Here is a 13,574-nt window from a genome sequence, read left to right as displayed (position 1 = left end):
AGGGATCCCCTCCCCTAACTTTTGGTTTCTTCACCTCTGTTCTCTCTGCCTCTTTGTATAATCTGTTGCTTCTGATTCTTAAGCCCTCATATACCTGTGTGGTCTCTGACTCCCCAGTTCCCCATGTCTACCTCATTCCTGTTCGCAGGTACCTAATCATCGAGAACTTCATCCCCCCTGAGGAGAAGAACAAGATCATGAACCGGCTTTTCCTGGACTGTGAGGAGGAGCAGTGGAAGTTCCAGCCACTCGTGCCGGCCGGACTGTGAGTCTCTCACCCCGTCCTCTGGGCCCAGGGCCTTGCAAGCCCACCCAGGTTGGGCGTGGCCAGGGGCGTTTGGGGAGACAGGTTTGTTTATGGATTGGGGAAGGGTGGGGAGGATACCGCTGGAAGATGGATTTCTCAGGACCGAATGGAGGGATCTCCGTGAAGGAAGGATGTTCTGAGAAAAGGGGTGTTCTCCTTGGCCTGGGACGCAGAGAATCCCCCATGAGGGGCCTAAGGAGGAGAGGAGGAGGATCTCGCCTCTCGGCAACCCCAGTGAATGCTAACATTTGGCCAGTGAATATTCATTTGTCTGGTGCCAAGAACAGCAACAAGAGTTACTGTTTATTTGCCTTGCTGTGTGTAGAACACTGTGCAAGACTCTGCAGACAGGAGGGAAATCAGACACGGTCAAAGCTCATAGTCCAGGGGGGAATACAGAGAAGTCACCAGATCAGGAAGTGACAGAGGTGTGACCCAGTCTTTATAGCCTCACTCAGCTCCGTGATTCAGCATTTCCACCTGTTTCCACATCCTTGCCCTTAGGTACAGTTTGGGTCCGTTGGCTGGGTGTGCAGCGCCCTCTGCTGGTGGCCACAAAGAACAAGACCGGATACTCAAACCCAATAGAGTGACTGCCTCCCAGCTAGGAGATCACTGCCCCTTAATGGGAAATCTGTATACGGAGGTGTGTGGGAGACCGGATCCCAGTGCACTTCCCCAGAGATTCTTTGCTCCCGTTATCCTAGGAATCTTAATGCCAAGGTAGGGCAGGAGTCTTCCCAAAGCTGGGGCTGGAAGCTCGCTGTGTAGGTCCACAGCTTCTCACTGGAGCATCAGAAGCCTACTTCATCTGGCTACTTTCTGAAAGGCTGGTCCTACCTAAGGTGACACTATGCAAGTTTGTAAGTGGCAAGTTCATGAGTATAAGACTTTTCATGAGTATAAGACTTTGGATTTAAAATCTACCCTTCCGACCTAAGTCGGGACCCACAGTAGAACAGCATCTAGTGCAGAGATTCTCTACCCTGGTCGCAGCTGGCATCACCTGTAAGTTGGCTCCAAAGAGTCTGATTTAAAGGATCTTAGGTGGATACCAAGACTTAACTTTCCCCCCCCTTCCTGGTGAGGCTTTCCACAAGGAAGTCAGGCTTGAAAAACCACTACTCCAGCGCCCTCTGCTGGAGGGAGATGCTGATGCGACTTCTGCTCTGCATGGTTGGTTATTTTGTGCTTAGAAAAGTTCCTGAGTTGAAAGTTTGCAGGTGGAGGAATTTCTTTACATTGGATAGAGATGAGATGAGAGAGGATTGAGAAGGCACGTGTTTTTTAACTTTTTATTTTGAAAAATAAGAATTTCAAGAATAGTACAAAGAATTCCCGTATGCCCTTCACCAAAATTCACCAATTAATACTTTGCCTCCTTTTGCTTTATTAATACCCCACCCTGCCAACCATTTGAGATTAAGTTGCAGACATCCTTACCCTCTACCTGTATTTCCAAGAATGAGGACATTCTCTTTCATTACCACAGTACAATGATCAAATTCAGGAAATTTTATATTATTATATTTTATATTATAATATTACACAACATTATTATATAGGCAGTACTCAATTTTAGCCAGTTATCCCAATAATGTCCTTTATGGCACTCCCCCCTAACCCCCCACTGAGATAATGCAGTGCATTTGTCATGCCTCTTTAGTCTTCTTTAATCTGGAATTGAGAGTGGTCTTAATTTGAGTTTTGTAGTTTCAGGCTTCAGAGGAGTTTATTCATTTCTCAAAACATTGTCCCTGCAATTTTGACTTGACCACCTCAAGCACACAATCCAGACTTGAAAGCATGGAGGGTGCTTTGCCTGAAGCTGAGCTTTCTGCTTAATGATTATAAATGTGTATTCTTTATTTCTGCTTTTTTTGAAGTTTGCTTTCTTCCTTTTAAATAACTCAAATAACTATTGAACTAAATAACCTTTTCAAACTTCCTGTTTTTGCAATAATAAAATGGTTTGCATACATTGAAAAACCATTAACAGATTTTTGAAATTAAAACAGCTATTTTAAAATAGCATAATTTAAATAATTTTTAGAATAGATACCAGTAATAACTTTTAAAAAGAAGCCCTCCAAAATATACATAGGTATCTTTGTTTACTGTTTAACTGTTACCTTTTCCTCGGTTTGTTCCTTTTCTCCCTCCCTTCTGCATTAAAGGTGAATTTGTGCTCTTTTGTGTGTCTCCTAAAACCCTCTGGCAATAGTTCTGGGCTGAACACAATAGAGGTAGTTGCTTGTGACGCTCTTTCCCCACTTTCCTCTCTCTTATGATTCCCCTACCATCCTTCTTGCTGGAGGAAAATAAGACAAAGAGAGAAAGATTCAATATTTTCTTTGCCATTGGAAAACCAGAAAACTCTGATCATTCCTCAAAAGCCTATTGCTTTAGTTTACACTGTAGTGTTTTGTTTGCTACACTTCTTTGGGAAGAATCATTCCTGACAGACATGCGTGGTTGAACTCAATCTGCATAGAATTCCTCCCCAAACTGCATTTGCGGGTTTATGTTAGGAGCACTTCTAGCTGGATCCCAATAGGACTGTGTTTCCTAAACATTTTATATGAAAAATGTAAAGATATAAATATCAGGGGTGCCAAAAAAATGTATATACATGACTTGTGTTCATCTTTTGTTATCAGTATATATTGAGTATCACAATTTTAATACAGTTTTTTTCCTTTCTTAAAATGTGTATACTTTTTTTTGGCACCCTCTGCATATGTACAAGTTTTTTCAAAATGATGGTTAAGTATATTCACAACTTAACGGTGCTATTTTATGCAGAATACATACAGAGTATGTATTTTGTACAGAAAGTAACAAAGTACATCTAAGTAAAGGTAAAAGGTATTAAGGCAATTATGAAATATCAGTGTTCTCTACTGCACTTAAATACAAATGATACAAAGTTATTATAGATTTCTCAAAGAAAAACCTCCAATAAATCAATTATTTCAGAGGCATTAATAAATACCAAGTAATCAGCTACGTGCGATTCTGAATTACTACTATAAATTTGTGTAGTCACTGTCCCTTTTGCTATGTCTGATAACTGCAGTAAATAATATTTATCTCAGAACTCTTAAAAATCACCAAAAAATGCAAAAGAAAAGTAAAAATAGATCTAGGAAGTTTTTATATGAAACAAACATTTTTAATCTCCCGCCCCTTCTCTTACTCAGCAAGTTGGTGGTTAAAATGAAGTTAAAAACAATTCCCTCATAATTAGAACCCCCTTTGTGATTCTGACTCAGCACAGAGAGCTGGAGGCTAGCATCGGGGTGCTGGAGCCGCAGGCCGTGATCTCAGGTCATCTGCCCCACGCCCCTCATTTCTCAAGGGAAGACTGAGTCTGGGAGGTCCTTGAACGAAACTTCCCCCATTTCAGGGAGCTATGGCCTCTGGGCTGTGTGGATAAAACTGCCTCCCTGGGAAGGACGGTGCTTCCCTCAGCATTGGGTCCCACTATTTGTAACATAACTTCATCAGGGCTGAAAATCTCTTTTTCTTCCCAAAGCATATTTAACCAATCGGGGCACTGTCTCATTTTTGCTCAATTCAAGTGTAGGATATTTTGCTTTGCTTTGGCCTGTGGTCTTTTGGGAGTGAGAATATACTGAAGGCTGCTCAAAGGGAGAGGATGAAAGCATTGTTGGCAATTTACCTAACGTCATGCTGTCCCTTTAGAAAGCTTTTGTTGGGAAAACATTATTCCTGCTCCTACTCTAGCAACAAGCATCTACACCACGCACTCTTCCCCCACCTCTCTCTAAAACAGGGGTGTCCAAACTTTTTTCAACGTTTTTTACCAAGGGCCATATGTGGTAAAATACACAAACAGCCGGGCCACTCACTCAAGGTGAAGTACGTATTGCCTCACCGGGTTTATTTAAGTAAACTAAATATATTTTTGGAATTTGCTGTGGGCCAATTAACAATGGATCATGGGCCACAGTTGGCCCGCGGGCCGCAGTTGGGACACCCCTGCTCTAAAACAACGGGTTATTGTCAGGCAACTCTTGAAACATGCCCTTATCAACTTATTTTGGAAGTCTACCCCTTTTTTTTGTTTTTTCTCCACTATCTCTATGTGGCCACTAGTTGATACACAAGAACTTCAGGGGAGGTGACTTCCTTAATCACAAACAATTTTGTCATAACATTACTTTGAAAAAACATTTTTGCAACCAGCTCTAGCAATAACTATTTTACAAGTATGGCCTTTTATTTTTAATTTCTTATAGTAGACTTTATTTTTCATTGTGTTGATATGAAACTATCCTCTAAGGGTTGGATATTTGGCAACGTCTGTACCCCATGGTTTACAATTCACAAAATTCTATTTGTAACTTTCGCCCTTTGGCCTTGCAAACCGCCGCCCTAGATTCTTTTCACAGGCATCATGGTGCCGTAGAAAGAGACTGGACTTTGGATTTAGAACATTCTGAATTCTAGTCCCTGCTCTGCCACTTACTTGTAGCCTTGAAAGGTTTTTTTTAAACCTCTCTGAACTCAAGTTTCTTCACCTGTAAAGTTGGGATAATAGATGTACCTTGGGGGATTGTTGAGGTTGGAGTGAGATAATGTATGTGAGACTCCAGGCCAGTACCTGGCACAGAGAAGATGATCGATCCGTGGTTACAGTCATACTGATAAGTCAATATCACAAACACGGGGATGCCAGAGAAACCAGTCTGTCTTCGTCCTTTAGAAGTGCCATAGAAGGGCAGTTTGGTTTGTTGTTGTTTTTTGTTGTTGTCATTGTTGTTTTTAAGGAGGGCACAGCTCATATTGGCCCACATGGGGATTGAACTGGCAACCTTGGTGTTATTAGCAGCACCACTCGAACCAACTGAGCTCACTGGTCCCCCCCTGGTTTGTTGTTTTTGTTTCACCTCTTCATTTTTTATTTAGGCTACCTCCAAGTTTAAAGAGAAAGCATTCCTTGCTCTAAATAGAATCAGGATAGGAAGTTAAACTGGTTTTGTTACAGAGGCAGAGTTGACCTCAGCGAGAACGTTCTCAGCTCTGGGTTGCATCCCTAGACTTCTTCTCAGGACCTGTGGGCAGTGAAGAAGCTGAAGCAGGGAGATGCGGCAGCCTTTCCAGGCTGGGTGCTGGGGCAGTGAGCAGGGACGTGGAGAGTGAGTTCCAACGTGCAAGTAAATGCTGCTGTAAAGTGAACGGCTGACCTGCAGGGACGGAGGGACCAGATCCTGGAGAAAAGTCAGGTTTGCTGTGGTAGATACCTGTGAAAGACCGGGGAGGAAAACACACCCTTTGCCGCTCGATGCCTGTTTTCAGAACAGGAGAGGAAAGGGGGTGATCGATCAGACAGAGCCAGTCTGGTCATGAGAATCGGGTCAGCCCCTGCGATGGAGCCAAGAGGTGACTTTCTAATATTAAGGGGGGAAAAATACTGTGATGGTAGCCATTTGGAGGGGGAGTCCTAAGAGAACTCTTAGGGTCTGCGAAGCACATGCCGACTGTTGGTGCAGGTCTCTGTTGGGAGGGGTGCATGTATGCAGAGCCAGCCTCCGCTCTGGGCTGTTGGCCACAAGCGGCTTACTACAGAGGGATCAATCGTGGAAAGTAGGCCCGGGGCAGAAGAGGGAGTAGATGGAGAGTTTGGTGTCCCAATTCCAGGCTCCCCTTCACCCAGCCCCCTCTTCCCGCATGCCACCCAGAATAGCCCTGGCATCTTTATCGGGTCAGGCTGCCAATTCACACTGATCCACTGCTCTGCTCGCCTGGCCAGCCCTGTCCTGCTGTCCTGTTCCCAGAACCTGCAGCCGTCAAGGCATGTTTCAGCCCCAGACGCTCCGTGTGTACTCCTGAGAGACAGGACAGCAGCATCTAAAGAGTATCTGGGAAGGTTCTGCTCCTAGTCTCTTCCTAATTGTCTGACCTTGGACACCATGGTGTCTGCCCTGTTTATACCTCAGGAGGTCATTGTAAAGTTCAAATGGGATGTGTAGGCGCACCTTCCAAATAAGAAGTTTTGTTCTGCTTTTCCCACTCCTCCCCTCAGGTGTCACTGACCGCGCTCTCTCTACAAGCACGGCCTCTGAGGCCCCACGGGCTGCAGGGCTATTGAGCTAGAGCTTCTTTCTACAGTGTCGTCTTTTCTTCCTTTCATCTATAAAGAGGAGTCAGCAGGGACCCCGAGTGGGGTCCAGCACTCTTTGTTACCCTTGATAAAATGAACCACATGAACATTCTTATTTCTCCCTGCTGCAGAACGCAGGCACTGTTCTGTTGGCTCCTGCACGGCTTGTTCTGCTGTTCAAGGACAGAACGTCCTATCTGAATTACTCGGCCTCTTTCATCTCCTCTTCTGTCTTCTGTCTGCCTTTTGGCTTCTTTCATTGCTCATTTGTATCCCTGCTTGAAATTAGCAAGTGGCATTGAGAATAAATAATCATCTCAGCGGCCATATCTGACACCCTTGCTGTGTACTGTGCTCTGTGCGATGTCTGTCTGCTCTCATCTCAGCCTGTCCAGGGCTGAGCTAGCTGAGGTGCAGAGATACGAAGGCACTTCCCAAGGTCACAGAGCTTTAGGAGGCGGAGCCAGCATTCAGATCCGGGCCTATCTTACTCTAAGACCTGTGTAATTTTTTTTTAATGGAAATAACTTTCTTGCTTTCTTTCCTACCTTTGTTTGTTTGTTTTGAATAATAAACGTAATACATCACACTCATCAAATTGCTGAAAGTAAAAAAGTCTGACATACAATGAGTTGGCTAGGATACAGTAGGGCAATGGAAACTCTCTTATAGGTATAACCACTTTGAAAAACAATTTGGCAATATCTAGTAGACTTGAAATGCACATACCCTACCATGCAACCATTGCATTCCTGGGTATATACCCCAGGGAAACTGTTGAATATGTACTAAAGGTACAGCACTGTGTTTAATGGGGGGGAAGGGACAGGGAGGAATCAACCTAGATATCCATCAACAACAGAATGTATACATATTTATATATATATATATGTGTAATGTGTATGTAGGTATATGTTGCTATATTGAAACCTTAAAATACTCACTATATACTTAAACTTTAGAGCTGCATGGATAAATCTAAAAACATGTTTGTTAAGCACAAAAAACTGTTGTCCTTACACCATATAGTTAAAAAATTAGAAATAAGCGTACAATTGAAAAATTAGCATACAAAAATAGAAATAAGTGTACAAAAAATTAGAAATAAGCGTATATATTGTTTATGAATCCCACATATATAAGTAAATATAAAAACATGCATAACAGCTGTGTTGAAATAGCTCACATGTCATAAAACTCACCACTTTAAAGTGCATAATTCAGTGGGTGTAACATATTCACAGAGCTGTACAACCATCACCACTGTCTAATTCCAGTACATTTTCATCACCCCGAAAGGAAGCCCCGTCCCCATTAGCAGTCACTCCCTGTTCGCCCAATGCCCCCAGCCCTAGGCAGCCACCAGTATACTTTCTGTCTCTATGAATGTGCCTATTATGGACATTTCATATAAATGGAATCATACGATATGTGGTCTTTTGTGTCTGGCTTCTTCCACTTAGCAAAACGTTTGTAAATGTCATCCGTATTACATAGCATGTATTAGTACTTCATTCCTTTTTATTGATGAATAATATTCCACTCTATGGATATGCCAGATTTTGTTTATCCATTCATCAGTTGATGGGCATTTGGGTTATTTCTACATTTTAGCTGTTATGAATAATGCTGCTATGAATATTCCTGTGCAAGATGTTTTCAATTCTCTTGAATATATGAGTATACCTAGTAGAGGAAATACTGGGTTACATGGTAACTCTGTGTTTAACTTTTTGAAGCACTGCCAAACTGTTTTCCAAAGTAGCTGCACCATTTTTCCATTTCACCAACAATGTATGAGGCTTCTAATTTGTCTACATATATTCTCAGCAACATATGTTATTGTCTGTCTTCTTTGATTATGGTCATTTTAGTGGGAGTAAAGTAGTACGTCATTGTAGTTTTGATTTTCATTTCTCTAATGACTAATAATGTTGAACATTCTTTTAATGTGCTTACTGGCCACTTGTATATCATTTTTGAAGAAACGGCTATTCACATCCTTTGTCCATTTTTCAATTTTTTTTTTATTGTTGATTTGTAAGAGTTATTTATATACTCTGGATAAAAGTCCCTTATCAGATACATGACTTGCAAATATTTTTCTGCCATTTTGTAGGTTGTCTTTTACTTTCTTTATGATGTCCTTTGAAGCACAAAAGTTTTCAGCTTTGACAAAATACTATTTATTTTTTTCTTTTGGTTGCTTGAGCTTTAGATATCATATGTAAGAAACCGATGCATAATCTAAGATCATGAAGACTTACTCCTATGTTTTATTCTAAGAGTTTTATAGTTTTAGCTTTTTTTTCTTTCCCCCCTTCTTCCACCTCAACCCCACCTCCCCCACTTCGGTTCAAGCCGTCGTTTCTCAGTCTAGTTGTGTAGGACACAGCTCCCTGGCCCATGCTGGTATTATGAGCCTTGTGCTTCCCCCCGCACCCCAGGCAGTTGGTCACCAGTTGTCGGTTGGCTGCTCACAGCAGCTCATGGCAGCTCTCGCCGGCTGCCGGCCACTCACGCTGGCCACCGGCCCCGCTCATGGCAATACATGGTAGCCCATGGCAGCTCACCGCAGCCCAGCGCCAGGGAGAGCTGTTGTTCACAATGTTGTTCACAACCTTAGCTGTAGAGGACGCAGCTCACTGGCCCATGTGGGAATTGAACCGGCGTTAGGAGCATGGCGCTCCAACCACCTGAGCTACCAGGCTGGCCCCGTTTTACCTCTTGCGTTTAAGTCTGTGATCCATTTTGAGTTAATTTTTATGTACGGTGCAAGGTAACCATTCAACTTCATTCAACAGCTGTGGCTATCCAGCTGTTCCGGTACCATTCGTTGAAGAGACTATTCTTCTGTATTAAACGGTCTTGGTACTCATAGAAAATCAATTATGGTAAATATGAGAGTTCATTTCTAGACTCGCAATTCTATTCCATTGATCTATATGTCTATCTTTATGCCGGTACCATACAGCCTTGATTACTATAGCTTCGTAATCAGTTTTCAAACTGGAAAATGTGAGTCCTCCAACTTTGGACTTTTTCAAGATTGTTTTGGCTATTTTGGGACCTTTCCATTGCAACCTTGAGCTTTCAGTCATTTTGTTGTGCTAACTCCTATGAAGGAAAATGAAAAGCAGAACCACTAATCATCAGTGGTTTTGTGTAGTATGTATGAAATCAGTGTATGAATCTGAAAGCTAAAATAAGATTGAATTTCCTTTTTTTCATTCCTGCTCTCAGTCAACCCTTTTTACTGTGGGGAAAAAAAAAAATTGAAGCAACGAGAGTGATGAAATATGTGCCTCCTTGTGTTATGCTAGTTTAGTTGTCAGGTTGTATTAGAGCAAAGAGTAGAAAGTTCCAGGACCTGCAGTCTGCATGGCCTCCTGCCTACCTAAATGATACTTAATTCCTCATAGTATCATTTCCCCTTTGTGTTTGAAGGAAATACATTCTAATATAGCCTCTTCCCTACAGCAATAACAGCCAAATGAAGAAGCGGCCAACATCTGCAGTGGGCTACAAGAGACCTATCAGCCAGTATGCTCGGGTTGCCATGGCAATGGGGTCCCACCCCAGGTACAGGGTAAGAAGCTGCAAAGCAGAAGGGGGGAGGGGAGAGAGAGCCCAAGGGAGTTGATATTCAGGGCCTCTGCTGCCTCCTCCCACCTCATCACTCTTGCTACACCTAATAGGTACTGAGTGCCAAGAGGTAGCCCTCGGGCGTGATAGCTGCTCACATCTGGCACGATCCTCTTACCACAGGCTGAAAACATAATGTTTTTGGAGTTGGATGTGTCCCCTCCGGCTGTTTTCGAGATGGAATTCTCTCACGACCAAGAACAAGATCCCCGTGCACTACACATGGAGAGGCTCATGCGGTTGGACAGCTTTCTGGAAAGACCTTCCACGTCTAAAGTCCGAAAGTCCAGATCCTGGTCAGTACCACCCCGTCAGAGTGGCCAGTGGACTTAGGATAGAGGCAGGGAAGCGGCGTGGGCGCATGTGCAGGGTGTGAGGGGAGGGTGGGCGGGGGAGGAGATCTTGCGGCAACGGGAGGAGGGAAAATCCTCACTCTTCTGTTTCCTGCGCTTTCCCCACCTTCCCTTTCACCCACTTCGTCCCCACCCCCACCCTCTACAGGTGCCAGAGTCCTCAGCGGCCTCCACCCTCCACCACACATGCCTCAATGGCCTCTGCTGCTCTGCGCCCTGCGACTGTGCTAGACCATGAGTGACAACCTTCGGTCAGGCTGCCCATCTGCCCGTCCTGGGATGGGGCAGCCAGCCCTCCTCCATCATCTCATCTGCCGCTGTGTGTGTGTGTGTGTGTGTGTGTGTGTGTGTGTGTGTGTGTGCGCACGTATGTGTGTGTGTGTGTGTGAGAGAGAGAGAGAGGGTGAGAATCTGGCAGACGGTGCCTCTGCCTGCTCTTCTTAGCCTCCTTTATTTAATTCATGTTATTTATTCGTGGAGCTCAGTTAGTGTGGGAGAGAGGCCCTCGCCTGAGCCAGCCCTGGTCACTGCATAGCCTCCTTTCCTGCTGACTTTAGAACCCCCGCCCCATTCAGACCTCAAGCTCCTCCCTGTCAGCTGTCCCCAGAAGGGAAGGTGGCCAGTGCCTGATAAGAGAGGACTTTTTCTACCTGTCTCCCTCCATAATCTCCATCTCCTCCTACGCTGACAGTAAGCGGCTCCCATGCACTTTCTAGGACTAGAAAAATGCTAGGTGTCCCCTGAGGATAAGAGACATCCTGCCAGTGCTCCCAGCACTTCCTGGGCCTCAGACAAACTCATGAGGCTTCTTGGACTCCTTTTCAAGGACTTAAAAGACCTCACGGACACAGCCCGTGCTCTTCTGCTTCGGCAAGAATTCGTGGCTTCCCACACTCTGCTTCCTGCCCACCTTCCCAAGCCTTGGGTGGGGATTGTGAACCAACCAGTTGTTGCCTCCTCAGGACCTGCAGGAAATGGGATAGTAATGGAGACAACGTGGGCAGTTGAAGTCCCACCTCCAGGCCCTTTGTTTCTGTCTCCCTCTGCGAAGTAACTTTGGTCAACAAACCATCAAGGAACTCTCCATTTTTGAGATGCTCCTTCCAGCTTCGATCATTTTCCCTGCAGCTGCCTGGACCCCAGTTCCCAGTGGGAGGGAGCGATGTCATCCGCTCCCTGGCTAAACAAAGGTATAAATCTGTGGCTTGCCCCTTCCTTTAACACCAGAGATGGAGACCTCGGCACAATCTACCCTTTGCCTATTACCCCTGTTTCTGAATCACATTTGTTGGGCACTATTTATTGAAAACTGACCCTTTCTTCAGCATTGTGCAAATTGGTCCGCACAGAAGTACTCCTCACTTCCCTTGTGACATCCCAAGATGTCTCCAGGTATCTCAAGTGATAAGTAAATTTCTACCAAAAAGAAGAAGAATTTTCATTGGCTTACTTTGTAAATGTGTATTTTGGTGGAGGGGTGAAAAGGTAATCATGAGAGAAAAATAGTGGTTTAGGATTCCAAAATACCCTAATTGTGCAGGTCTCCAGTTCCTAGAATATGAGGATTTTAGTCATTGGGATAAAAGAATAAAACTGACTTGATTTGCCTGAAATTTGGTGTGGGAGCGGTGGCGGTGAGGGCTGATTACCTGGTTATTCTCTGTCCATCAGGAAATGAACCCTCTTACACAATCAAGTTCTGCTCTAAGGACCAAGCTATGGTTTGGTTTCCATCAATGATGCTGTCATTTCTGCTGTAATTACTGGACTAGATGGTTGGGCAACTCAATTGCCAGTTGCTGCTGTCCGTCAAGGAAATAACATTTTTCATCAGAGCCCAGGAGATTATTTGAAACTCAGATCAGAGGTCCGGCTGTGGCTGGGACAGGAGTTCTGTATAGAAACCCCCCAGGTGGCCCGGGCACAGAGGGACCTCTGGGCCTGCACTGAACAGCCTCTCCCAGTGACCTCTTTCTTGTTTGTGAGTGAAGCAGCACGTGTCGCCCCCATTCACCACTTGGACACATCGACTCTGCATTGTTTAGTCACTTGACCCTCACAGTCGTACAGCACAATCTACCCAACTTCACCACCACCCCCCGCCCCCCCAGTCTGAGGGCTGGGCCCGAGGTGTGGTTGGAGGGGGAGCTCCTGCCTGCAGTTTTGTGTACGTGTGTGTGTTTGTGTGTGTGTTTAACTCCACAGGGGACACTCTACACTCAGTGTAAGATATGCTGGGAACAGGGCCACTGGGGTGGTTGGAGCTCAGTCTCTCTGTCTCTCTCTTCTTTTCCTTTTGCTGTATCAGAATTTGGTTGATAAAGTAAGGGCCTTGATTAAGACCAAATTTCCATGTCTGTTGCTATGGTCTTAATTTAGGACAACAGTTAACAATGCAGTGGCCCATAGATTACATATGTAATATATAAATATATATATAAAACATTACCTTCTGTCTCCTTGGCTTAGGATGAGGCCCCTTGGTTGAGCTGAAATGCGCTGCAGCTCAGCGCTGCGAGCAGCCTGCAGGCCCCAGCCCTGTTCAAATTAACACAGTCGATAATAAAGGAATGAGTATCGTTACAGAGTTGGTTGCCTGTCTTCTCTTCCCTTTATTTCTTCCTACTTTTACTCCCTTTTTCATTTTCTCCCTTCTCTCTCTCCCTTGTTTTTCCAATAGAGGTTCAGCAGCATTTGGAGCCCAGCTGCTGTTATCAGCACCTTGGCTGCTTAATAAAACGGGACCCCTCTGCCCAGGAAGGTGCCAGGCTCTGATCTGAAGTCTGTGCCAGAGCTGTTCATGCTCTAAGTAGCAGTCCCTACCAGTTAATTCTGACCTATTAGCAGATTTCAAAACTGCCTAGATGCTGTGCAGATTAGCTGTCAATATCACTTGACAGCTCTGCCCTCTCTGCACCTCCTTTTGTTAGCCAAGAGGGATTAAAACAGCGAATAATGTGTGTAAAGTACGTAGATGTGCCTGGCACGCGGTGGGTGCTGAATTAAAATAACTTAATGACTGCCTTCCCCTTATCCTCTCTTCCCACGGCTTCTTTCCCTCCCTCTGGGTTTTAGCTCCCTGTAGCGTGGTAGTTTAACAGGTAATGAAAAGTAGTTGCTGTTAACAAACAAACACAAA

General features: G+C 44.5%; 1 protein-coding gene across 1 annotated transcript in view; it reads left to right on the top strand.

The window, feature by feature from the left end:
* KIF3C (kinesin family member 3C) overlaps positions 1 to 13,018 on the top strand; it is a 34,078-nt gene extending 21,060 nt beyond the window's left edge. The window contains exons 6-9 of the mRNA XM_019712710.2: positions 149 to 265; positions 9,918 to 10,026; positions 10,206 to 10,378; positions 10,584 to 13,018. Of these exons, the coding sequence (XP_019568269.2) occupies positions 149 to 265; positions 9,918 to 10,026; positions 10,206 to 10,378; positions 10,584 to 10,677 (493 nt within the window). The 3' untranslated portion in view covers positions 10,678 to 13,018. The remainder of the gene's footprint in view (positions 1 to 148; positions 266 to 9,917; positions 10,027 to 10,205; positions 10,379 to 10,583) is intronic.
* Positions 13,019 to 13,574: the final 556 nt, after the last annotated feature.

Source organism: Rhinolophus sinicus, linkage group LG05 (assembly GCF_036562045.2).
Source record: "Rhinolophus sinicus isolate RSC01 linkage group LG05, ASM3656204v1, whole genome shotgun sequence".
Classification (NCBI taxonomy): Eukaryota; Metazoa; Chordata; class Mammalia; order Chiroptera; family Rhinolophidae; genus Rhinolophus; species Rhinolophus sinicus.
This window is presented reverse-complemented; position numbering and strand designations above follow the sequence as displayed.